Below are 26,321 nucleotides of genomic sequence, written 5' to 3'. Positions count from 1 at the left end.
ATATATATATATATATATATGGTATGTAGGATATATATATAGGATATGTAGGATAATAGCTATTAGGATACATTATGTCCTGTAATTGGGCACCTTAGGTGTGAGGCATTGCTTGTCACCATGTCTCTGCAAGCACCTGAAGGGTGTACAAGGAGATGCTAAACACACAGCTCTGTAGAAATGTCAGCCTTGTCATGTACTGTCATGAGGCAAGAACGCTCTGGAAAAACAGTCCTTTGTTTAAAATAGAAACTTTGAAGGAAGCCAAATTAACACATGACAAATTACTGAATATCCAGTTCTTCTGAAGGAAAAAGAAAAAAAGGACCCCTTCATTTCTGAAACGAGAAGGGGAATTGCTGGTCCAAAATTTACGTTTCCTTTTCCATGAAATTCTCCATCCAAGCCTGGCGCTAACTGAGTAGGCGATTTTACTTCATGGTTACTTCACAAAAGACCTCCAAATTCACTGCGGCAGACAAGGCAAAATAAAAATGTTAAATACATCCTGGCTGGGAGGGGACTGAAGCCTCCACGCTCAATCAGAGGTCTGCAATAATAGGATTCATAAAAAAATTTTTAAAAAAGACAGATGGGATTAGAAAATGTTGCAGTGAAGACTCTGAAATGAGATGAAATCACAGCACCAGCCTGTCTTTTGTGGACCTGCACAATGATCCCCGAGCCAGACTGGATTAGGAAACCTCGCGACTAGGGGTTGAGAGAGAGAGAGGCTTCCGGTTCCCAGGCACTTTCAGGGAGAGAAGGCTGGAACGATGCATCAGATTTACAGCTGCAGTGATGAAAACATAGAAGTTTTCACCACCGTGATTCCTTCCAAGGGTGAGTAAAATTGCCCTTGATTATTTCCTTAAGGTGATACTTTATGCAGGAGGGTGAGGACAATCACCTGCTGTTTTACTATGGTTTACCCTCTGAGGTAAACAGGTCTCTGAGGTCTGATGGGTTCTGTTTTGATGGTATTTGTCATTGTTTCTAAAAGGAGGCACATGGATAAACATCAATCACTGAGAAACAATCCATCAAGGGGGAAATGAGGACAGTTAAGTACTCCCCGTTTCACTTAATTCAATACTGGCAACCCAGTATGCCAGATGAAAGTGACAGCAAGCCATTGTTTAGGAAACAGAATCAAAAACAAATTTCCCAGGGCAGCTAGATAGATTCTTTCATCTTCTCCAGTGAGCAAGTGGGCTCTGAAATGAGAACCAGGGAGCTCAAAAGTATGTTTTCTAACTGTACTATGAAATGTGAGGAGAAATATTCCTGGCAGTGGCGTGAAGTCCACTGAAACTGTCAAATGATGCCCAGACCCAGTGCTGGCCTCTACACAGATCTCAAGGCCTCTATCCCAAACTTAACCTATCAAGAAGTGTGCCACCAAAAAAGTGTGACTTTGTAAACTCTTGTGCTGCAAAGTGTATGGTATCAAGTCCCGGGCAGGGCTTTGTATGAGAGCTCAGGGACCAAGTGTCTGGTTACAGGGCAGTTCAGTTGCCTGCTCCAAAGCTCACCCCTCTCTCCTGCCACCTCTGTTCTCCCCCTGCAGCCCCTGTGTTGCTGGGAGTGCCTGGGACTCTGGCTCAGCCCCTGGTCTCACTGTCAGACTTGAATGAAAGGGGCTGGATGTTTGCTGGTGTTGTGAACCCTTTCTTCTTCCTGTGTCAGCCACCCACAGGGCCATTGCTCAGGGGGTAAGGGAGAGACTCAGCCTGGCCACAGAGACAGCCAGCAGAACATAAATTAAGCTTTAGACTTCTATTGCCAGATAGAGATAAAAGAGTCTGCCCACATGCAGGAGTCAGAACTCTTTCTCTGGAGACTCTGAAAGGTACCTGGAAAGACAAAGCTGACCTTCTGCCCAACAGTTCCACTTTTGGGCAAATTCTCTTACATGTGAGTGCTCACAATGGCATCGATTCTACATGGGCAAATTGAAAATAACCTCAATGTTTTTGAAGAGGGGAAAGGGTAAAAGGTGTCATCATACTGTAGAATACTCCTCAGTATACAAAAGGGATGTGTATGGACATAGATAGACCCCAAGTATAATGCTGAGTGAAAAAGAGGCAAGCTGAAAAATTATTTGTGTATGATAGCAATTATTAAATTTGGAAATACAAGACAATACTATATATATATTGTTCATGGATACATATCTAGAGAAAAGTATGAAAACATAGGATGGAAAGATACAGTTGAAACTGGTGGTTCTTAGAAGCCCTGGGGAGGGAAGGAAGGAGAATTAGGAGGGGTAGGAAAGGGAATCAAACTTGCCCTCCAGTTATGTATTTCTTTTATGAGAAGTAAACCAATTGGAAACAAATATGAAAGTGTTAAAATATGTCTATTTTCTGTAAATTTTTTCAATTTAAAAATTCTTAGAAAAATCAAAGCCAAATGGCCCTTTTAAATTAAATCCTTATTATGCACTTCAGGACCATTGTCATATGTCACCTGAATGAAATCATTCAAACAGAGCCTTTGACTCCATTTGCTTAGCATAGTGGTCTGAATACTATGGCCAATTCTGCACTGTGTGACTTTGGGCACGCTACTTAACCTCTCTGGGCCTCACTTTCCCCTTTTGTAAAGAAGAACCAGAGCTTACTATCTCCCAGTGTTCTTACGGGGAGGAGAGGGAATAGATATAGGTAAAATAGAATATAATGCATCTAGAGCAGTACCTGGCATGTAGTGATCACCATTTAATACATCACTTACAAAGCTATTGCTATGTATGTTCCATATTTAGAGCAATGAATATGTTAGTCAAAGATAAATATTCAATCTGACATTCTTTTCTTGCCATTTTCATTGATGGCCACCTCCCAGTATTAAACTGAGTATTCATTGGTATTCACGATGTTTCAATGCTTAGATAGTTGTTCTCTAGAAAAGGAGTGTTTGCAGGTTTGTATTAGAACATAAATGGAAGAGTCTGCCTCTTTTTGCTTCTCCTCTTGCCTCACCTTGGGCCTTCTCCAAAGCCACCAAGCAGAGGGCTCTCAGCGAGCCAAGACAGTGCTAGCTCTTCTTCACTCACTGCTTATGAGAGAGATCAGTATCTTCATTTCCTCCCCCACATTCACTACCTGCAGAAATCCAGGTTGGTTTGATTTTCTCTAGCAAGGGTGTGAGTCCTCCCTGGAATGCCCTTTCCCAGGTGCTCCGCTGAGCCATGTCTGTTCAACGGGCAACAACTAAAACACTGTCCAAGCAGACATGCAGCAGCCTGAGCAAAGGTGGCCTAGCGGCCAGTCATGTAGGCCTTGTCCCACCACCCTCAGTGTACCTGTCTATAAAGTGGAGCTAATGAAGAGTACCTACAGAGGGTAACTGCAAGGACAGAATAAAGTAAAGAGGCCAGCCATCACCTAGTAAAGCTCAGTGTGAGCTATTTATTATTGTATTATGTCTATTTATATATCCATATACGTATATTATATCCATCTATATATTATATCCATATATATACATTTATTATTATATTATATCCATCTTTCCAACACATGCACACACACATATTGGGTTCAACTTAATATATATATATTTTTTTAGCTGAGCCATCATAATATCTCACAAAAATATGACAACAGCAAATGCTGCAGTATGTCTTCAGTATTTTAAAGGCATAAGGCAAAGATAAAGTCTGTAACTGAGGACAAATGAGTATTTTTATTTTCTAGAGGGAAGAGAGGGCCCTTTAAGGGGAAGATTCCATAGACACAATCACAGTAAATACAAAAAGATTTAAAGTTGTGGTTTTACCAAGATGTTATACCAGAAGTTATTTCCTGAGGCACACCAGAGTGGGTTTAATTCTAGGGTGAACAGGACCACAGCATTTAAAATGATTCTCTCAGGGATAATCAACAATGGGGAACTTGGCGAGGGGAATCAAGAACAGAAGGAAGAAATGGAGAAAATCCAGGAAGAGAAATAAATCTTGATGGAATGCTACAATCTCTAGAAGTTATCTCCTATCCTCCTACCTGCTCTCATCTTGCAGAGAACAGAAAATTGTAATAACCACCACTAATTCCAGGGAACTTACTTTTTGCTAGGCACTGAGCCAAGGGCTTTATAAAGATGTGTTCATTTAATCCTTGCCACAGCCTTCTGAGGTAGGTTCTGTTATTACCCCTGCCTGACAGATGAGGAAAGTGAAGCTTACAAAGATGAGTAATTTGCCCAAGTCACATAACCGGCAAGCGTCAACTTCAGATTCATACCCAAGTTGGGAGCCCTGACTGCTGGTGTACTCCTGGTTTCATGGCTGCAGACGCCCAGCACAAAATAACAACACAGCCCTCCTCTGATCCCTTACCTGATATGTGACAAGAAGTCATTTCAGTTTTAGGCAGAGCAGGGATATGGTGGGATTGCAGATCCAAACAAATCATTCTAGCATCAGGGTGGAAAAGAGATGCCTGGGTGTCTCCATTTTCAACAAAACACACCTTCCTAACCAAGTAACAGTTTTTATGGTTATTGATTTTTTAAGCTTTTTTGTGGTAAAATATACATAATACCATGTAGCTATTTTTTTAAGTGTACAGTTCTGTGACATTAAGTAGATCCATATTGTTGTACAATCATCACCACTATCCATTTCCAGAACTTTTTCATCATTCCAAACAAAAAGTCTGTACCCATTAAATAATAACTTCTCATTCCTTTTTTCCCCCAGCCCCTGGGTAACCTCTACTCTACTTTCTGTCTCTATGAACTTGACTACTCCAGGTATCTTGTAGAAGTGGACTCACAATATTTGTCCTTTTTTGTGTCTGTCTTATTTCACCTATCTTAATGTTTTCAAGGCTCACCCACATTGCAGCATGTGTCAGAATCTCATTCCTATTTAAGGCTAAGTAATATTCCGCTGTGTGCACCCCATGTTGTTTATCCATTCATCTGTTGATGGACTTGAGGTTGTTTCCACCTTTTGGCTATTGTGAGTGATGCTGCTATGAATTTTGGTGCACTCATCTGAGTAACATCTAAAATTGCAATTGCACCCAGCTTTTTCTTCCCATCCCCCCGTCCTCTCTGCCCCGGACAACTCTCTCAGTTGCTGTAGCTACCTCAGCCTCACAGATGTTCTCTAAAACCATTCCTTTATCTCTTTGCAGTGTCCAGTCCAGCCAGAAGAAGAGTCAGAAGCTCTCAACACCTCTTGACCAAAAATGTAAGGAAACTTCAGTTTTGATTCCTTTGATTGACATTCATTAAAAAAGCAATGTCTAGCTTCTTCACTCTCTCTCCTGCTCTCAGTAACCAGGAAGGTTTTCTGTATCACATGTTGTTGATGCTGTGTTATCTGTCCTCCACTTAACCAGAATAATGGACAAATGTTAACCAGACAACAAAGAGCCCTAAACTGGACTCCCCATTCTGCCATTTTCTCCAGACACAGAGAGTAAATCCCATTTTATACATACATTATTTTCTTATGTAAACAGAGTCCACAATGTGGGTATAGCATCCCTAACCTAGGTGTTCGCCTATTGTTGGTATTTGCAATGTTCCTTTTTTCACTATTCTAAATAACAGTGCAATGAATTTATAGGATTAATTTCTCAGTGTCTAGACTTCAAAATAGAATTAACAGTCATCCATTCATCCATCTATCCAGTCATCAAATATTTTTGTTCCTACTATGTATAAGAGACATTATGCTAGATGTGGAGAACTGTGATTTTTTTTAATGGTTTCTGCTTACAGTTTTGTCACATACCATCAGGAATCCTGAACAATTGACAGGCTTCACCAATGTTTTTCCATTTACCTCCAACCTAACGAACACTGGCTCTCATTTTTTTTGTACTATCTTTTGCTACTTTAATAAGCAATGTATTACCTTAAAATGAGTTTACTTACCTTTAGAGCCTAATGACACTGTGAATTTATGATTTTACTTGCAAATTTCTTAAGCTGTCAATGCATTTTCGGTACTTTAAAAGTTTTATTTCAACTGTTTTTTTCCTCTTTGTTATATTGGAGTTTCTATTTCTATCACAATTTTTCATAGAATACCACTTTAATTTTCCAAGTATGGCAATTTTTAAAAGTCTGTTCTCCATTTTTTTAAATTTTAAGTGTCCTGAGAATGAAATGAGGTTTTTTTTTAAATTTTATTTTGGTATCATTAATCTACAATTACATGAAGGACATTATGTTCACTAGGCTCCCCCCCTCACCAACTACCCCCCACATACCCATTCACAGTCACTGTCCATCAACATAGTAAGATGCTGTAATATCACTACTTATCTTCTCTGTGTTGCACAGCCTTCCCCGTGCCCACCCCCCACACTACACATGTTAATCATAATGTCCCTTTCTTTTTTCCCGCCCTTATCCCTCCCTTCCCACCCGTCCTCCCCAGTCCCTTTCCCTTTGGTAACTGTTAGTCCATTCTTGGGTTCTGTGCTTCTGCTGCTGTTTTGTTCCTTCAGTTTTCTTTTGTTCTTATACTCCACGTATGAGTGAAATCATTTGGTACTTGTCTTTCTCCGCCTGGCTTATTTCACTGAGCATAATACCCTCTAGCTCCATCCATGTTGTTGCAATTGGTAGGATCTGTTTTATTCTTATAGCTGAGTAATATTCCATTGTGTATATGTACCACATCTTCTTTATCCATTCATCTACTGATGGACATTTAGGTTGCTTCTATATCTTGGCTATTGTAAATAGTGCAGCGATAAACATAGGGGTGCATCTGTCTTTTTCAAACTGGAGTGCTGCATTCTTAGGGTAAATTCCTAGAAGTGAAATTCCTGGGTCAAATGGTATTTCTATTTTGAGCATTTTGAGGAACCTCCATACTGCTTTCCACAAAGGTTGAACTAATTTACATTCCCACCAGCAGTGTAGGAGGGTTCCCCTTTCTCCACAACCTCGCCAACATTTGTTGTTGTTTGTCTTTTGGATGGTAGCCATCCTTACTGGTGTGAGATGATATCTCATTGTGGTTTTAATTTGCATTTATCTGATGACAAGCGATGTGGAGCATCTTTTCATGTGTCTGTTGGCCATCTGAATTTCTTCTTTAGAGAACTGTATATGCAGCTCCTCTGCCCACTTTTTAATTGGATTATTTGCTTTTTGTTTGTTGAGGTGTGTGAGCTCTTTATATATTTTGGATGTCAACCCTTTGTCGGATCTGTCATTTATGAATATATTCTCCCATACTTTAGGATACTGTTTTATTGATGGTGTCCTTTGCTGTACAGAAGCTTTTCAGCTTGATATAGTCCCATTTGCTCATTTTTGCTTTTGTTTCCCTTGCCCGGAGAGATATGTTCAAGAAGAGGTCACTCGTGTTTATGTCTAAGAGATTTTTGCCTATGTTTTTTTCTAAGAGTTTTATGGTTTCATGACTTACATTCAAGTCTTTGATCCATTTCTAATTTACTTTTGTGTATGGGGTTAGACAGTAATTCAGTTTCATTCTCTTACATGTAGCTGTCCAGTTCTGCCAGCACCATCTGTTGAAGAGACTGTCATTTCCCCATTGTATATCCATGGCCCCTTTATCGAATATTAGTTGACCATATATGTTTGGGTTAATGTTTGGAGTCTCTATTCTGTTCCATTGGTCTGTGGCTCTGTTCTTGTGCCAGTACCAAATTGTCTTGATTACTGTGGCTTTGTAGTAGAGCTTGAAGTTGGGGAGTGAGATCCCCCCCACTTTATTCTTCCTTCTCAGGATTGCTTTAACTATTCGGGGTCTTTGGTGTTTCCTTATGAATTTTTGAACTATTTGTTCCAGTTCATTGAAGAATGTTGCTGGTAATTTGATAGGGATTGCATCAAATCTGTATATTGCTTTGGGCAGGATGGCCATTTTGATGATATTAATTCTTCCTAGCCAGGAGCATGGGATGAGTTTCCATTTGTTAGTGACCTCTTTAATTTCTCTTAAGAGTGTCTTATAGTTTTCAGAGTATAGGTCTTTCACTTCCTTGGTTAGGTTTATTCCTAGGTATTTTATTCTTTTTGATGCTATTGGGAATGGAATTGTCTTCCTGATTGAAATGAGGTTTTAGTCATTGTTTTTATATATATTTATTGCTCCTTCAATGCCAAAGCAGTATGTGCCCATTATGAGATTTCAAATATCACAAAGATATGAAGTGAAACATATTATCAGAAAATCCTAAGACACTGTAGAACGTAGTGGTTAAGTATGTAGACTTAAAGTCAAATGGCCTGGGCTTAAATCCCGGTTCTATCCATCTCTACCTATACGACTTTGGGCAAGTTTCTCAACCATGCTGGTTCAGCTTCCTTAACATTAAAATGCAAATAACAAGCACTCATATCTCAGGCACCATTGGAAGGAGCAAATGATTTAACACATGTAAAGTGCTTAGTCCAGAGCCTGACACATACTGAACATCCTATAAGCACTGGCATTTTTTAAGTGAAATTTTCCCATATGCTATCATATAATTATTATGCTTTATTGCTTCATAACATACTGTTTTGCAATTTGCTTTTTTCACCAAACAATAACTCTTAGGTATCTCTACATACAGATCTATTACATTCTTTAGAGAGGCTACATAGTATGTCATTGCATGAGCATACTATAATTTTTTACCCAAACTCAATCTGAAGTTTCCTAGATTATTTAACCAGATCATCAATAATGGAGTTTCTCCTTTTTTTGCACTAAAACAATGTCACAAGAAATATTTTGGAACACATATTTTATGCTCTTAGGCAAAGGTTTTTGATATTCATAGATATGAAAATTCTGGGAGGGAGGGAGAAGGGGATGGTGGGGTATCATTGTGCACATGGTGTGTGTGGGGTCACGGGGAAGACAGTGTAGCACAGAGAAGACAAGTAGTGACTCTGTGGCATCTTACTACACTGATGGACAGTGCGTGTATGGGGGGCAGTACGGGGGGGACTCGATAATAAGGATGAATGTAATAACCACATTGTTTTTCCTGTGAAACCTTCATAAGAGTGTATATCAATGATACCTTAATAAAAAAGAAGAAAATTCTGGAGCATCAAATCAACATGTACTCCTTAAACTGATACAATGTTATATGCCAATTATATCTCAATTTAAAAAAAGAAAGAATATGCTCAAAGGATATGAACATTGACAAATATTATAACCATTGCCAAATTGTTAGCAACTGTGTCTTAAAGTACCTTTACCAGAACACACAAGTCAAAACTAAATGGTATCAATGTTGTTAATCCTTAACAATCTGATAGGTGAAAATATCTTATTGTTCTAATTTGCATTTATTTATTAATATCATTATTCATCTTTTCATAGACTTTTGATATTTTTTTCTACCGGCTCCTTACGTCGTTCATCCATTTTTATGTCAGCTGCATGTCTGTCTTTAATGACTTTTGAGAATATTTTATATATTAAAAAAGAAAAGACTTTTAATGGATGGAAATTTTCTTTGCTATAGACAAGAGATTCTTTTCTTTCTCATGGTCCCTGAAAACCCCACAATCTAGAAGGAAAAAGGATAAGAATAGTTTCATCCATCACCCATCCATCCATCTGTCCAGTTTTTCAAGGGGTAGTGGGTGTTACCAAAAATGGAAACAGATGGGATATCTATAGATACTTTAGAGTTCAAGAAACATTTCACAACAGACCTTCCAGTCAAGGGCTTTAGTCTGGCACTACTCCGGATTTGAAGGAGCCACAAATCATTCATGACTCAGGGAAAATCTCCTGGGAATTAGGAATTAGGAATATTCAGTTCTCAACCAAGTGCCTGCTTTGAATTCCTAAACTTAAACAATATTCCTCTGTGAGTCATCCCTCACTGCAATACCTATTGGCTTCATAAGGATAGAACAGTGATTACAAAAGCTTTTAAAATGGAAACTTAATTATTATAGTTTCTAGTAGTTAAATAGGGTTCTAGGGAAGAAACTTCCCAGGGGATTTAGAACCAAAAGATAGGAGACAACTCTCAGTGTTGAAACTGAAGCCACATCAGCATGAAATACACAAAGCCACCAAAATATGGGGCACAGCCTCCTGGAATAGCCAGTCGACTTCAGGCACTGTAGAACTGTGTTCTCAGGTTTCCTGGGAGTGGAACTTTTTGAGAAAGGCAGCAATATTTGTGGTTTTATGATTTTCCTTCTTTAAATATTTTTTACTCAGAGGGAAAAAAATCACTCAAGTATGTGAATACATATAAAAATTGCTTTCAGTCAAAAAAAATCAAGCTAGGGTCTTACCTTCAAATATGCAATATTCCTCCAGGTGAGACAGCTTAATAATGCCTTTTAGCCTTCGAGCTGGTCTCTGAATTTCTGGTTTCCCTTAACAACCTGACTCATCCTTTGCTTGTAATGCTCAGCCCCAGCAGTACAGAATGTTCAAATTAGAAAAAACAAGGAAAGGTCTTAGTCCTCCCCCTGTAAGGGAAAAATGAGTCCCAAAGAGAAAAGAATTATATCTGATTTCTTGTTTCCTCATCTAACTGGCTCCTGACTTCCTTTTGAGCTCCTGAGAAAATCGTTCATATTTTGCAACTGCTATAATGTACCAATGTTTATGACTTTTTTTGTCCTGAAATTCTTACTTGTGTCTATTCTCATTCCTTGGTCTACCATGTGGATGTCAGGTTCCTGCCTTTATAAATATTACTTCTCTCTCTGAACCATCCTTAGTTAGTATCACAGTTTCCTCCCTCTCTGGACTCCTGAGTTACTTACATTTTCTTCTGAATCCAGGGCACAGCCACACACAGCTCATTCTCTAGACCATCCATTGGTGGTTCTTGCCCTTCAGATTCTTGGGCAGTTTTATCGACATCCTAATCATCCTGATGCCACCACCATCATAAAAGTAGCTCAGAGGAGTTTACACTAAGGTGTGGGAGGTGGTACAATGGAGCCACTGCCACCTCAATTCACAGCCCCTACATAATAAGCAGTGGTGCCATCATCCAGAATGAGGGAGGAATGAGATTGCAAATGGCACATTCTCCCCAGATTTCCCCTGTGGAGGAAGGGAGGAGGGATTCGTCTGGTGAGCTGCTGATTTTTCAAAATGTACTGAGCCATCAATTGCACTTGAAAATTCTTATCTGAAAGTAGGCACTCCTGCAGATTTTACAAAGAGTGCTCACTTAGGAGTCAGGAAACCACAGTTCCCACCCTGGCTCTACCCCTTACAGCTCTGCAACCTTGAAGAGACACAGCCTCTTGGCTTTAGTTTCCCTATGGGTAAAATTAGGGAGTTGGGCTAGAACATTGGTATGGACCCTAGCAGGCCCAAATTATGATGATTCTCCATCACCTAGGTTTCACCTGGCTTTCTAGCTCCCTACCCGCCCCCTAGACTGGCAAACAAACACAAGTGTGAGTTGAAGCTGTCAGCAGGTGGAAGCCGGGCCTTGTGGGTTAGCCCTTGTCTTCTGTTCCTCTGGACTGCCCCGGAACCAACAGCAGAGCATCCATTCATTGGGGTGAAGCTCCTTGTTGCACTAGTACGTTCCCTGACCCAGGAACATTTGTTTGCTGACCTAGGAAAGAAAGCAGATCCAACCTTAACCCTTGTGTCTCCCTCACTCTCCCCTTTTCCCAATCTTACCCCTGTACTCAGGGTGCTAAAGGGCCTCTGAGAGGGGCAGCAGAAGCTCAGACTGTGTCTCACAGACCAGAAAATAAACCAGGCTGTCAGGAAGCTTCCCGGAGGCCACAACCATCTACTCAGTTGTCCGTCCATTCCTGGTGCAGGCCTAACGCACTGCCCTGGAGCCCTCGAGAGCCTCCCTTATTGTGGGAAACGAGAACCAAGTACAAGGCCACCTACGAAAGGCAAATCTTCCAAGCTGGGCACCTCTCCTCTACCTTTCCTGCTATTGGCACCCTGAAGAGGCGCTTGGCCCTTAGTCATGACCTGGGAAGTAGCCAGCCTCATCCTCACCCCCAGGAAACCTCCAGTGAAGAGCTGAGCAGCTAACCCGCTCCACTGTCTCCCTACCCACTCTCTTGCCCCTGACACTGCTGAGAAAGGATCGTAGAGGTGGCATTTCTTGTTCCTGAAAGGGAACATTTGCTTTCCTTTCAGAGGAAGAACTGCTGCGTCTCACCCATGGACTGCTCAGGCTTTCATGTCCTGCCTTACTTTGTCCTTCCAAAGGGGATCTGAATACACACAAGTCCTCATTCCTTCTCCCTCAGAGGAATGCTGAGAGAATGAAAATAAAATCAGAAATGCTTCTGATGGGAAGTTGATAGCTAGGAGCCCTGCGAACGTCAGTAAAAAGGCTCATGTCTCCTGTCCAACCTGGAGATTCACATTCCAGGGGAGGACCCTGAGGCCAAACAGCACATGTGGCCAAGGGAATGGAGCTCTCAACTACCAGTAGTTCAGGAAACTCCAGTATTCTGGACAACGTCATGGCACAGCACAGTGCTAAGACGAGGGAAGGAAAGGAGCAGAGCAAAGGGGACTGTCTGTGCAGGGTGGGGAGCACCAGACCACCTACTGCTGGCTCCCAAAGCCCCCAGTGAGCTGGTGCAGGGTGGACGGGGCTGCCTCCAGCCTACACAGAAGGCCTGCTGAAAACCCAACAGAAGCACCACTTTCTAATCATTTTGCAGTTTATCAGCGTACCAGATCAACACACTATGAGTCTTAAAGCTTACATACTCATATGGGTCAATTATATGTCAATAAACCTGGTGGGGAGAATAAATATTTTAAAGTACTAAGGAAAAAACCACCTTCTGCAGTGCCCAGAGGAGAAATTCTTGAATTATCATCTGCTTTCTCCAAAGGCACAGAATGAGTGAGTCTAGGTCTGAAAATGGGCCTGAGAAGAGCTTATTTGGTAAGCTAGATCAGACCATATTGGGGATATATTAATTTTCTGAGCAAAGAACTACTTATGGTAAACTGAAGCAAGTAACAGCTTCTTTTGTTTTCTCTGTGGAGACATGAACCACTCTGATGCTGTACATAAATATGTGACATGAAGAAAGAGCTTATGTTCCTCTATTAGAATTTCTATGAATGACAGACATTTACTGTTCCCCAATACAGCAAGGGTAGACAATAAATCCCCTTTCCATATAACCTGGAAGAGTCAAAACTGGGATTTGAACTTGGGCCTGCATGACCCCAAATGGAGTTATCTTCTTCATCATTGACAGTCAGATAGGACAAAAGCATTTTTTTGTCTTAATATGCACTCAATTATTGTTGTTTAGCATCTTTTCATGTTACTGGCCATTTGTATTTCTATTGTCAATTGCCAATTCGTGTTTTTTGCCCCATTTTCCCATTGTCTTCTCTCCTCTTTATTGATTTTTTTAGAGTTCTATGTACATAGGGATGATTCCCTGTTACATGTAACAAATGTTATATTGAGCCATCTGTTTTCATCTTTGTTTCTTGGTTGTTGGCTTTTTTTAACACGTAGCTTTGGTCTGTCTGGTGTCCATTTTCGTCTGAGAAGCATGGATGTGAATCTATCTCTCCCAGTGACTTGACATTCATTCCAATATTTATAAAAGATCTAATTTTTCTCCACTAAGTTGACATATCACCCTGTCATAATATTTTGAAAATCAGTTTTATTTGCTGCAGCATCCTCTATAAACAACACAATTGTTTTATGTGGACACCTGAGGGAGATGCATCAAAGACCAGACTTAAGGGCTGAGCTGTGTCCACCTTACTCACGATGGTCCCCAGAGCCCAGGATCTGACGTGAACATGCCCTTGCAAGGTTGTCTGCAACAGGAAGGGGCAAGCAAGTAAATAGGTAAATGCCAGCCTCAGAGAAGCTGAAGTATAATATTGGAGGTTCCGACCAGCCTTGAAGAAATGAAGAAATTCAGAATGAGTGACCCCAGTATCCTGAGTATATACACAAATATGCAAGATATGAGTCAAACACTTCTAAGATTCCTTTCGTCACTCCTGTTAGTAAGACAAAATACAGTATTATTTGTCTCAATGTTTATGTTTTAATCATTTCAATGATTTAAGTATTTTCATTAAAATTTTTAAGGCCCATTTCAGTAGGCCCTGTCAAGAAGAGTATTTCCTCTTAACATACTTCCCAAAATAACTACTCAGCAGGTGATCACTACTGAAAACACCTCAGCATTTAGCACTGTTCTAGCTTTCCAGTATTTCCACCTAGTGAGCCACACATCATGGAAATTCATCACCAGCTCCACCTGCCACCAGCATTCTGCACGGGGGAGAAATGTGAGCATTCCAGAGCTACACCTGCTGTCTTGCCAGCAGCTTCTTTCTTTTAAAACCTGGGAATCCATGGAGACCCTAGTCCTCTCCTGAGCTCTTGCCTCCACCAGGGCCTCCAAGAGGCTGTCCTCTGTGTGAACAAGGACTTTCACTTAGCTGCAGACTGTACGACCCTGATTTCCAGAACTATCCTCATTTCAAATGGCCTGTCCTGTGGGAAAAACATGGCAGGCCAAAGGGCAGGTGACTAGCTCTGATTTTTGGCCGACTGACCCAGGCTCCTAACTATGAAGGGACTTCTGGTGAGGAACCACAAGACCCCTCTTTTTCCTGCACCATCTGACATGAAGTTCAATAGAACAGTTAACTATTTCAGGCCAGTTTACCCAAGTTACCTCACTGCTCCTAGCAGTCCCTGGAGGCAGCATAAACCCATCAGCAAAGCTGCGGTCCTCTGCCAGCTGTGGGTCCCCAGATCCCAGGAGAGGAACAAGCTGACTGTCCTTCCTCCTCCTGCAGGTGGTGATCGAGTCGGACCTCTATGCGCCCCGGCCCCTGGAGCTCCTGCAGCACCGCAGTGACCGCCTTGAGGGCGAGGGCTGCAGGGCAGGCCGGTTCCAGCACACATGGCAGCAGGGACCCCACCCTGCCAAGGCCCCTGCCAGACCTGGTATGTGAGTCCTGGCCCGAGTGCCCGGAACCTCCCTGGGGAGCAAGGACGCACACAGAGCGCTGTTTGTCCGCCCACATGGCCGTCCTCCCTGGCATCCTCCGTCCCACCTGGCGAGCAGAGCACTGCGGCGTGGGGACTGTGCTTTTCCCCACTACATACTCTTCTTGCTCTGAATGCACCTGATCTCAGACCCCATGGACAGCAGCCCCGCAAAACACCTTCCACCTATCAAATGCTCATTTCTCAGTGTGTGTACCCAGCAAAGATGCTTTCATCTACCATCTTGTTCCACAGGAAGCCCTGCTGGACTGAGGTGATGAAATCATTATGTTCTGGGTGAGAGAAAACCAGTGTAAACATGACTCATGAAGCAAAAGGAGTGTATGTTATTTGTTTTACAGGCAGTGTTTATGTGCATAATTATACAGGCTCTTCAAAAGATGCCATCTTAAAATCTATTACATTTGAATGACTTAGGCTATGTCAACAACCATAAAAAGAATTGAGAGACCGATTTGTTTGGAAAGCTGGAACCTTACAGTCTTAACTTCCACACTATTTTAAAGATGGTTTCCATCCCAAACAGTTAAACAGGGGTGTTTGCATCTAGCCCACTGGAATCTGTGATGGTATTTTGCCTTTAAGTACTGGTTAAGGTTATTTCCATTATGCCCACAGCCTAAAGTGATTCATAAATTAACTCCAAAAATACATAGAAAGTCTGGGATGTCCTCAAAGCATTTGGGTGTCTACAATTTTGTACACTGCAAGAACCAAAGTAAGACTCCACTGAGTGGGTCCCTCCATCCATCATCTTCCCTCTTTCCTCCTTCCTAGATGCTAGACCAGATCTCTAAGGTCTCTTTGATCACTAACACCCTGATGCCTTTTTTATGATCCTATGTATAAGGTGAATAAATCAAGCTTTATCCTCTGGCTAAGTGATTACATACACACATGCATGTAGAGCAAAAGCATTAGGAAAACCACAATCTGCCTTGCAAATTCAGAGATAAACTTTTCTCTGTGTCTATATATAGGTGGGTGGGTGGGTGGGTGGGTGGGAGCATGTGTGTAGAAAGTGAAAAAGAATATTTCTTTGCTACAAAATCACAAAGTGAATTTACAGTCATGTTTCTCAAGTTTTAATGTGCAGAAAAATCACCTGGGAATCCTGCTTCTATGCAGATGCTAACTCAGTAGGACTGAGTATAAAGCCCCAGATTTTATGTTTCTAACAAGCTTCCACATGATGTTGCTGATGTTGGTCAGATTATTAATTAGCAAGGATAGAGATAATCTAATGGGTTCTCAAAGTGGGTTCCTGGAATAGCAGAATCACCTGAGAACTTGTTGGAAATGCAAATTTGGGGTCCCACCTGAGACCTATTGAATCAGAAATTCTGGGGTGGGGCCCAGTAGTCTGGCTTAACAAGGCCCCCAAGTGATTCTAATGCACTCAGAAGGTAGAGAACCCCCAATCTACTGCAACCACCTCCTACAATTTACAGAAGAGAAAAACTGAAACCATAGAAACTGTTAGACCCACAGGAGGTCGCCCTGCTCATTAGCAACAGCACTGAGATTAAAGCTCAGGTCTCCTGATTTTCTAGCTAATCCCTCTCCACCAACCCCACACCCCACCCCACTACCCACCTGAAGAGTAATGTCTGCCTGCCTGTCTAGTTTTAGGAGCCACTTTCCTCCTGTTATAAGTAGCTTGTGGAACCTTGGACTGCCCAATCAGTCTTTTATTCTGAAAGGGAAGAATAGTAAGTTATGAAATGGAGAGAATCTGCCCGACATGTGATAGCTCACGCAGGGAATGTGCTAGTCAGGTTTAAAAAAAACAAGATTGAGCTGGGCATTGATTCAAATCCTTCAGCTCCCTGAGTCTGATAGATCCAGCGTGGGTGGGAGGGAGAGAGGGTTTCTGAGTCAAAGCCAGACCCCGTGCTCTCCTCAGGAAGGGCTGGCACCAGCCTTGGGTTCACGCCTTCCATCCTCCCAGTTCAGGGAGCTCAGGTCTGGGGACCTCTTTTCTGAGCTATAGGAGAGGGCTTCTGCATGCTCTAAACTTCTCACAGGGAGGGAGATGCTCTGAGGAATTTCGGGCACTGGGAAGGCACAGCTGAGGCTTTCAGCACGTGATCCTCAAACACCTGGAAAGGGGACACCCATCTCCTAGCCTGGGAGAACTGGCTGCCTGTGCAAACTCCCCACCAAGATGTCCTCAGGCACCACAGAATCAACTTGTTCAAATGGAACTTATCCTCCTCCTTCAACCCACTCTTCCTTTCTCATCTGGGGCCTCTCTACATCTTCCCAGCCAGCCACTGGGATGTTTGCCCTAAGATCCCCTTGTCCTCCCCCACCTGCTGTCACAGACTGAACACTGACACTGTCAGCTCCTAGACAGGTCACATCTCTCCCTCTTGGCACCTACCTCAGGCTACCTGGGCTCAGCCTGCCTTCCCCTCTTGTGTAGCAGCCAATTCTGGTCCTCAGCCACCAGTCCCCCTCCCTCTACCAGCTGCCAGAGGGGTCATGCCAAAGCAGAACCCTGACCCTGCCATCTCCTACTTTAAACACTATGCCCTCCAGACCATGCCTAAGGTCCCCCAGGACCTGTCCTCTGCTGACCTCTCCAGGGCCACCTCCTGAGATGCTCCTCTTCCTTCCAGTCCACACTCAGAGTAACCCTGAGCTACAGTGTAATTCTGACCACTCCATTATACCCTGTTTCCCCGGCCCTTCATTCATGCAGTTCTCTCTGCCAGTTGCCCTCCGTGTCTCTCTCCTCCTAGCAAACTCCTCCCAGACTGGGTAGGGGAGTCCCTCAGTCAAGTTTCTCCAGCCCTGCAAGACCACTAAAGAGCTCATTTGGCCATTTCCTAGAGATCATCCTTACCTGGCTCATCATCATTGTTATACATCTCTAAAGCCTCCATTTCCTCATCTACAAAGTGGGGGCTATTATATCTACCTGTAGAAAGGATTAAATGCAGCAGTGTTTATGTGTGAAATAGTCAGCAAATGCCTGACACAGTAAATACTCAAAAAATATGATCTGTTATTACTTAGGCCAGAGCACTGTACATTATGGTCTAGCGTTGGTCTTACAACTTCATTTTATTAGCATTGAGATGTTGTTTTCCTTGGGGAGGGACTGTTTTATTTCTCTATGCTGACTGTCAAGGTGTTCTTCCTGGTATAGCCACCCCAGGGGAGGACCATATTTAAAGACAACTTTCCCCCACCTATTGCCAGCTACCTCAGCTTAACACCTAAATTCTCAGAAGCTTCAGGGTAGAAACTGCTCAGAAGTAGATCAGAATAAAGGTGTAGAATGAAGATTCTCATGTCCATCTTCTGTAACCAATGTCTTGGGCCTCTGACAAACTGCAACCCCCGGCCCCTGCCCCACCATATATGAGGCTGTACTCCTGCTGCAGGCCAGACGCCTCTGCTCATCCTCACAGAGGGGTGTCCAGGATCATCAGGTTAAATGAAGATCCCAGCTGTACAGATTTAACTGCTGATAACCTCTTGTGATCTGGTGCCTTAGGAAGGAAGGAGGAGCTAAGGGCACATTCTCTGAGCACCTACTGCACGCAGACACAGTACTATAAGTTTCCACACACCTGATCATATTAGACCTTAGTTCCAGCCCCGCTGGAAGAGTGTCAGGGGGAGCAGGTGACCCACTCGACATTTGGCCCATTGCCAGACCCTACTTCCTGGTTTTGCTGCTCAGTACAAAGGCCTTTAGAAATTGCCAGCTTGTGATTGATTCGCTAATGAGATCATTGATGCAGAACCAGGGGGAGGTAGAACACAGAGTACCACTGAGTAATGTCTCCTCTGTTCAACTTGGCAGGGGGCATTTCTGAACCCAAATCATCAAATCTGTGTGGGAATCGAGCATATGGAAAATCTTTGGTAAGTAAAAGAAGACTGGTTAGTTGTATCTGCTGTGCTTTAAGCTTCTTGCCCTCTCTGTGCCATGAAGAGGGTCTAGGTGTCCCTTGCCCCAGGCCTGAGGATCATTAGAAAGGCATACCTGGGGTTCTTTGCTCCTAAAGTCTATCAGCCTGCGGCACTGTGCTGGCTTCTGCTCTCTTTCTTGCCAGAAACTCAGTTCTTAGGCAAACAGAAGAATGTATTACCTAGCAGATCTCTCACACATGGAGGGAAAGAAGAGATTTCTGGGGTTGCCCCCTACCAGTTGGAAAGGCCTAATTCCCAGGGCAGCTACAAGGGTGAGGAGATGTAAGGGCCTCAACTTTGTGAAAACAAAAAACAACAGTCATCTCAGGACAGACACCTCTGAAGGGCATGTGCTCCAGATCAGACACTCTGGAAGCAGACTCTGAGATTTGGGGCTTGGAGTATGAGATGTACATTAGGGATCAACACCTGTGACAAGAGAAGGGAGTCAGGCCTGAGCAGGACACAGGGAACCACTGGACCACCCTGCAGGTTGGATACCTCCCAGGGGAAGCTCTGGGGTAAGTATTGCCCATCAGGTTGTCCCAAGTTGGGCCCAAATGGCCAAACCTTTATGCTGCCTCCTGGCTCTGTCATGGCATGAAAGCTGTCCCAGGAGGGTGTGACCTGATAGAGGTGGCTCTCAGCAGCCAAGGCACCCTGGGAGGAGCTGAGAGCCATCTGCCTGCTGTCCACCCTTTCACAGTGGACAGCTTAGCCTTCCTTGAAGGGTGGTCAGGTGGCACATGTCCAGGTTGAGTTCAGTGTCATCTTAAAAGTAATACACCTTCTTCTTCTCCTTGTGGGCATGAGCTGGGCACCCTCTGGGTCAGCACAGTAGGGATGGAACCAGGGCTGGGGTGGGATTGGCTCAGACATCCTGGCTTCTATGGGCATCAGCTGTCCAAGTGGATTCCAGATTGTGCCATGTAAGAATCAGAAGAGACCCGAGAGGTTATCTTAGCTGGGCCCCTTGTCCTTATGGAACAAAATGGTTGGAGATTTGAGTGCTTCACTCCTAGCCTGAGCAGGAAATACCTAATCCAAATACCTCTTTTAGGTCATCCCAGTAGTAGGAAAACCACAGAGGGCAGGGGCAGGTCAAGCTGCTTGGTCAACGGCCCCTGGCCCAACCTTGTACTCAGGGAAACAGGATGGCTGGGTGGGTGCCACAGAGTGAAGGTGGTTAGGCTGAACGAGCCTGAACAGCTGCCCTAAGCTGAGCCAGAGGCCGACCAAAGCTGCTCACAGCCTTGGAGGACCTGCCCCCGGCTTCTGCAGCTGGGAGGCCAGAGCAAGCTGGGGTGGGATAGGGTGGTGACTGGGACATGCTTACAAAGGGAGGAGGCAGCAGTAAGAGTGCAGAGAGTGAAGAGGTAGCAGGAGACAGTGGGACTGGGGGCCTGCAGCTCATGGGAGGCCCATTAACCTAGGGTGGGAGAGCCATCCAGAGCCACACAGTGAGTGGAACTCACCGCTGAAATGAACTGGAGGAGCTGGGGCTAAGGCAGCAGAGGAGAGCAGGTGTTGGTGCGATGGAGAGGAAGGGCTCCCAGGAGGCCACCAGGTGGCACAATAACTCTGTCCACAGCCTTTGGCCACCCCGGGAACCATGGCATCCTCCACCTGGAATTTCCCAGCAATTCCAGGAATGTGGTGACCTTTAGCCTTCAGTGGGGCTTGGGATGGAGGCACGAAGTGTAGCAAATATCCATTGAGCAAACTCTGGACTTGGCCTTGGTTAGGCTGTCAGTCACTTCCTAGTTCAGTACATGTTTCTTGAATACTCACACCTCCTTTAGGAGGGCTGAGCTGGGGTTAAGTCCCAGACAATTCCAGTCTTTCTGGGAAACTAAACAAGGTCAGAAAACAAGCAGAAAACCATTTAGTGATATTTGGTGGGATACCAACATGTCACATGGGTACTCAGTGCCGTGGGGACGTGACGACAGGGAGACATCAACCAGCCTGAGGGAAGGCTTCCTGGAGGAAGTGGCCTCAAAGGGAAGGCAGAGATTAGGCCCAGACCGGAGAGGGAGGAAATGTCGCATGAAGTCCCGGAGTTGCAGGAGCATTGGGAACGGCAGGACCAGCCCTGCCGGGACTGTTGGTGCACATGGGGTTAACAGAAGGTGGTGCTGCAGAAGTCAGATGGAGCCCAGTTTTAAGGAGCCATGAATAGCAGGCTGCAGAGTTGGCCCTAGTCTGCCCTGAAGTGGGGAGGCCCTGTGAGTCTAGGAGGGGTCTGGGGAATGTGGGAGGTCTCGTCAGAAACAAGGAGGTCTCAGGCTGCAGCAGAGGAAATGAAGAGGATGGCACAAACTTAGGCGGTATTTCAAATCAAGAATCTGCAGAATTTGACAATGAAGTGGACACAGGCAATAGGGGGGTGAGGGAGACAGAGTTCTCAGCTAAGATGGAGTTGCTTTCTCTCAAATTTCTGCAGACCAGTGGTAACGAAAGTGAGGCCCCTGGACTAACATCCCCAAGGAACTTGTTATAAATGCAGATTCTCAGGCCCACATCAGACCTATTGAGTCAGAAACTGGGGCGGGCCCAGCACTGTGTTAACAAGCCCTTCCCAGGGAGTCTGGTGCCCACCAGTGTGTGAGGATTATTGCCCTACGTTGCTGGTGATTCCATTTAGCCATCGCCTTTCAAATGGCTGGGTGGGTGCCAGAGTTGGGAACATGGCTACAACCCTCCCATTCCCTTCCTCACCAAGCAGATTCCCCCGGTGGCCCGGATCTCAGTGAAAGCCCCCACTGTGCTGGAAGCAGCAGCCACAGGCTCAGAGAATGGAGCTGTCCTGACAAGAGGGTAAGTGCCCACCTCCCAGCACTGCCATCTGCAGGACTTGCCTGCTCTGCTCCTATGGCAGGAGAGTAACAGGTGGCCAACTTTACAGACCCTCAAGATGCTCAAACAATCCGTGCCAGCTGCAAATCACCTTTTAATGAGGGTAGTAATCCTGGGTCTCTATATCCACATCAACTGTTTCCCTAGGATTAAGCTGAACTGTTTTTGATGGTTTCCACTTCATTAACACCACTCTTTGGACTTGGAGAAGTGTCCTTTGGCAGGGTTTTTGGTTAATTAGATAAATGTAATCACAGGCCATATAGAGCCTCCAGCAGACACACTAATATCAGAAATGCCTCATGAATCAAGTTAAGGGCCCTTGCCCAAAGGTAAAGGGGCACGTGAAATACAAAGGTTTCAAACCACATTTATAACCCCCATGTTACTCTTCACTCTGATCCAGAACCAGCAGGTAGATTGGCAGGAGGGAGGAGACCCCAGCATCCTCCTGGCCTTCAATGCTGCAATAAGGAAGTGGCCAACAAGAAAGAGGCTTAAACTAAATTCAACATGTACATTAATGTCCCCAACACTGTCCTCCAAATTGCAGGTAACAGAAAAGTAGTCTAGGGGATGATCAAGGGTGTGGGCTCTTGACTCAGATCTGCTTGCCTGCCTGGCACTAACTTGCTATGGCTTCAGGCAAGTTATTCAGACCTCCTCGCTCTCGTTTATTTCAAAGCAAAAAAATGGGGATGATAAGAATATCCCTGTGAAGGGGTTATTGTGAGAGCTGAATGAGATAATGTGTGAAGAGCTTAGCACAAACTGTTGCCATCCTTTTTCAAGACACATAGAATCTAGTAGTTGGAAAGACACATACTTGGGAACATGTTAGATGCACACATATGAGGGACCAGGGGCTAAAATATCAATCTGAGGGGTACACACTTTGAAAGGGGTGGCGATCCAAGGAGGAATAGCCCAGTGTGAAGCCCTTCCAGAGGAAAGAAAACCACCTAGGAACAATTATAAAAACCAAGTCACTCAATGTATTGGGACTTAATTGGAGAAAAGCAAGAAAATCATTTGGACTGTATTAAGTTCTAGTGTCAAATTGTCCTGAGAAGCAGTAGCTCTTGCTGACTGCTGGAGTAAGCCAGCCAAAACTTACAATGCCCCAATAGAGGCCACACTTTCTGATCCACATACCTGTGTTGCAAAGGATTCCAAATGGCTCCTCTTTTTCTAAGCTCAGACATTTGTATTTCAATTTGTTCCTGGACCCTGGCTACTGTAAAGAAAAAATTTCTTTCACCTAGGGGGATCAGGTGAAGGGAAAAATGAACATTTATTGAGGTCTACAATATGCCTCAAGTTCTATTATCTCATTTTTCTCCTCATAAATACCCCATGAGTTATATGAAATTATTCCCATTTTTCACATAAAGAAACTGAGGCTGGTTGAGAGTGAGTCACTTACCTGAGGCCACACAGTAGGTAGGGAACAGGATTCACCCCCAGAGCTCATGTTCTTTCAATAGCTAATGCTTTGGGACATCTACCCTTTCCAGCAAGATTGCACACAGGTGGTGGGGTGGAGGGGTGGGGACAGAACTTGGGACAAGAGCAGGACCTGAGATCTATGAACCATGTGCCCAGAGCCACCTCTTGCCCTAACCTCATGTGAGGATCCTCCAGGAGAGGCCATTCCTACGTGGGTCCCAACAGTGACCCTCCATCTTGGTCACAGGAGGTGTGAGCAGAGGAAGAGCAAGAGCTCTGTTGAGGGCAAAGAGCACAAGTCTGGCTCAGAGCATTGACTGCCCTCACCACCCACCCTTGGCTCTTCTTTAGATCCAGACATCTTAAGAAGATGACTGAAGAGTATCCCACCCTTCCCCAGGGAGCAGAGGCCTCCCTGCCACTGACAGGAAGTGCTTCCTGTGGTGTCCCCAGCATCCTCCGGAAAATGTGGACAAGGCACAAGAAGAAGTCTGAATACGTGGGAGCTACCAACAGCGCCTTTGAGGCCGACTAAAGGTGATCCTCACCAGGTGCCCTGTGTTGGCCAAAGTTCACTGCGCAAGAGGAGAAAACGTCTGGGTTGGAACTGAGCCACAGTCACCTGTGCTAGAAGCTGGTCCAAACCCAGCATCTTCCCTTACAAACAGATCACCCAGCTTAGGATGCAGGAAAGGAACTTCCTTTGAAGGCAAAAGAAAATTGCTCCTTCTTAGAACTATAGAGCCAATGTCTGAAAGTGACTTTGGGAGGTCATCACATTTATATCAGTATCTCTTAGCAACACTACATCCAAATCAACTTTCCAAGCCCATTTTAAAGATCTCCAAGCAAGGAAGCAGGCAGTTTTCCTTGTGAGTCATTCTAATGTGTGTGATTTCTGGTATAAATGTCAGAGCTTGATGTTTGAAGCACTTGTGAACACAGTGGCTCTTACTGTTCCTCTTATCACATTTATTTCATCTTGATGAGGTATGATTTTTAATGACACAGCACTATATATTGACTTAATAGTTCTAATATCCCCTTGAGAGTATCGTCAGTATTGGTTTTGATGCCCATTTGGCATGAATGCATGAATTCTCAATTCTTTTATGTGCAGTTTTTCTTTAGGAAAAAATGATTAAAAATTAAATGTTGAATGCTCATGTTTTCTGAAGAGGCATAGTCTAGTGGAATTAATAATCTTTGCTTTGGTATAATGATTTTAACTTTTCAAAGGGCTTTCCCATCTGTTATATCTTATCTTCACAAAATCCCTGTGAAAGAAATCACATAATCATTCCCAAGCTACTGACAGGGAAGCCAAGGCCTTGAGAGGTCGTGTGACTAGAAACAATTGTGGAACCAGGTATCAGGTCCTCAACTTCACCAGACTCCTTGCTTTACGTACTCTAGCAACTGATTTGAGGAAGGTTTTGAGGGATAGGAGTTTATCTCTGGATAATTCAATCTTTGAAGGGAAGAATTGGATAACGTTAGAAGAGTAAATGATTTGAATAAAATACATCATTAGATATTAGGTTGAACCAGAAGAAACTGCCATTTTGTAGGTCAGAAGAATTGATTATACATTTCATAAGGTTCAACATAATATGTAGTATTATGCTTTCCTTCCTTCAATGGAAATGTCATCAACTCCACTGTCAACATCCGTAGCCTTAAAATGATATGATAATAATAGCCATCATTTATTAAATGCCTACTATGTACCAAGAATGACACTGAGCATTTTACATACATTATCCAAGTCTTTCTAACAACTCTTATATGACTTTACCTATTTAATACAACACAGTTTAAAACAGTTAAATGATTGATTCGTCTGAGGGCAATTAACCCATATGAATGCCAGGCTTCAATGCTCCTGGTATGTCTGCTCCTTCCCACAGAATAGTTTACAGCACAGAGAAGGATCAAGATTAGTAAACAATTTTCATCTCGAATGCTAAACACAATTGATGGCAGAGCCTAACTGGTGTGCTGTGTGGAGATGGAGTCTGAGATAAAGGAATGCAGTGATCAATTAGTAATGCCTGCCTATGGGGAAATTAATGGAAAATGCCTGGTGTATTTGTTATCTGTAGCCTCCACTCTGCCCCTAGAAGGCTTGTTTTCTAATTCAGAAGCTTAAATTAATCCAACCCATTATCAAAACCAGAGACTCCATGGTGAAATTTAGTCTGAGACTAGGCTGAAAATCACCATATCTTGGTACAAAGAATTTGGCCACATTACCAGTCTCAGATACAACTGTTATTCATACACTGTTGCTCTGTGGTCTCATGTTGCTTTTTGCTAAGTTACCTATTTCCGTATCTCTAGGTGAACTGTAAAGAGACTTGGGGGATAGGAGGCCTGTGCTTCTGGGCGTTCACTTTGCTGATCTCTGCCCTTCAACCATTCTAGACCCTCAACACCCAGTCCTTGTACTTGAACATGATTTGGAGGTTTGAGCGTCAAATGTTCTTTCAGTGAAGGCCTAGTCTCAATAGACTGTCTAACAGACCTACACAGTATGAAACAAAGTTAGGGAGCTAACAGGTGATCTATGCTGGACCTATCAGAGTATCCTAAGACTATTTATTTTAATTTATTTAATTTATAACTGATGTCCTCTATTTGTAAGTGGCTGATGAAGACCTCTGTAGGGTGGAACTTATTTATTATTAATTTAAATATTTCATGATGAAGTGTTTGCCTTGTATAGACTATTTTAATTCACCAATTCAAATAAAAACAAAATGTGCTTTGTTTGTGATATTAATAAACCACCGCCAGAGTATGCCCAAGGCTCCCTCAATGAATGAGAGGCTTTCCAAGGGAAATAACTATGCATCTGGACTTCATTGCTCCTTCACCTAGATGAAAAGGATTGTGAGAGAGAATCCAGCATGTTCTTTCCATCTCAAGGCAATGTCTCTGACATAACGGGCCCCGCCCAGCAGTCAGTACCTGGGCTGTGTCCAGTGGGGCCTGGCCTGGCGTGGCCTGTCCTCTCTGGGCTCACCCTCCTCCCTGCCAATGCTGACCCCTCAGTCCCCACTCAGTCCCCACCCAAACCCCAGGGGC

The 26,321-nt window shown here is 43.7% G+C and overlaps 1 protein-coding gene across 2 annotated transcripts; it reads left to right on the top strand.

Annotated features, from left to right (window-relative positions):
* The first annotated feature begins 599 nt into the window (after positions 1-599).
* On the top strand, positions 600-25,999 carry VXN (vexin). Of its 2 annotated transcripts, none has more exons than XM_036886306.2 (6): positions 600-843; positions 5,157-5,212; positions 14,780-14,930; positions 18,814-18,875; positions 21,652-21,743; positions 23,583-25,999. In XM_036886306.2, exons 1-6 carry the CDS (start codon positions 777-779, stop codon positions 23,764-23,766), a joined length of 612 nt encoding a protein of 203 aa, XP_036742201.1. In that variant the 5' UTR covers positions 600-776; the 3' UTR covers positions 23,767-25,999. The 2 variants fall into 2 exon arrangements, with proteins under 2 accessions (XP_036742201.1, XP_036742200.1); XM_036886305.2 differs by having other exon boundaries at positions 21,649-21,743.
* The last annotated feature ends 322 nt before the right edge of the window (positions 26,000-26,321 follow it).

Source organism: Manis pentadactyla, chromosome 3 (assembly GCF_030020395.1).
Source record: "Manis pentadactyla isolate mManPen7 chromosome 3, mManPen7.hap1, whole genome shotgun sequence".
In the NCBI taxonomy this organism is placed as follows: domain Eukaryota; kingdom Metazoa; phylum Chordata; class Mammalia; order Pholidota; family Manidae; genus Manis; species Manis pentadactyla.
The sequence above is the reverse complement of the archived record's forward strand: the minus strand, read 5'-3'. Positions and strand labels throughout refer to the sequence as shown.

What these genes read in the sequence shown, in the direction of transcription:
- VXN (XM_036886305.2), top strand. Translation starts at nt 777, where the DNA reads ATGCATCAGATTTACAGCTGCAGTGATGAAAACATAGAAGTTTTCACC. An exon ending in CACCGTGATTCCTTCCAAGG is followed by an intron (nt 844 to 5,156) that starts GTGAGTAAAATT and finishes ATCTCTTTGCAG; the next exon opens with TGTCCAGTCCAGCCAGAAGA. An exon ending in CAAGGCCCCTGCCAGACCTG is followed by an intron (nt 14,931 to 18,813) that starts GTATGTGAGTCC and finishes TCAACTTGGCAG; the next exon opens with GGGGCATTTCTGAACCCAAA.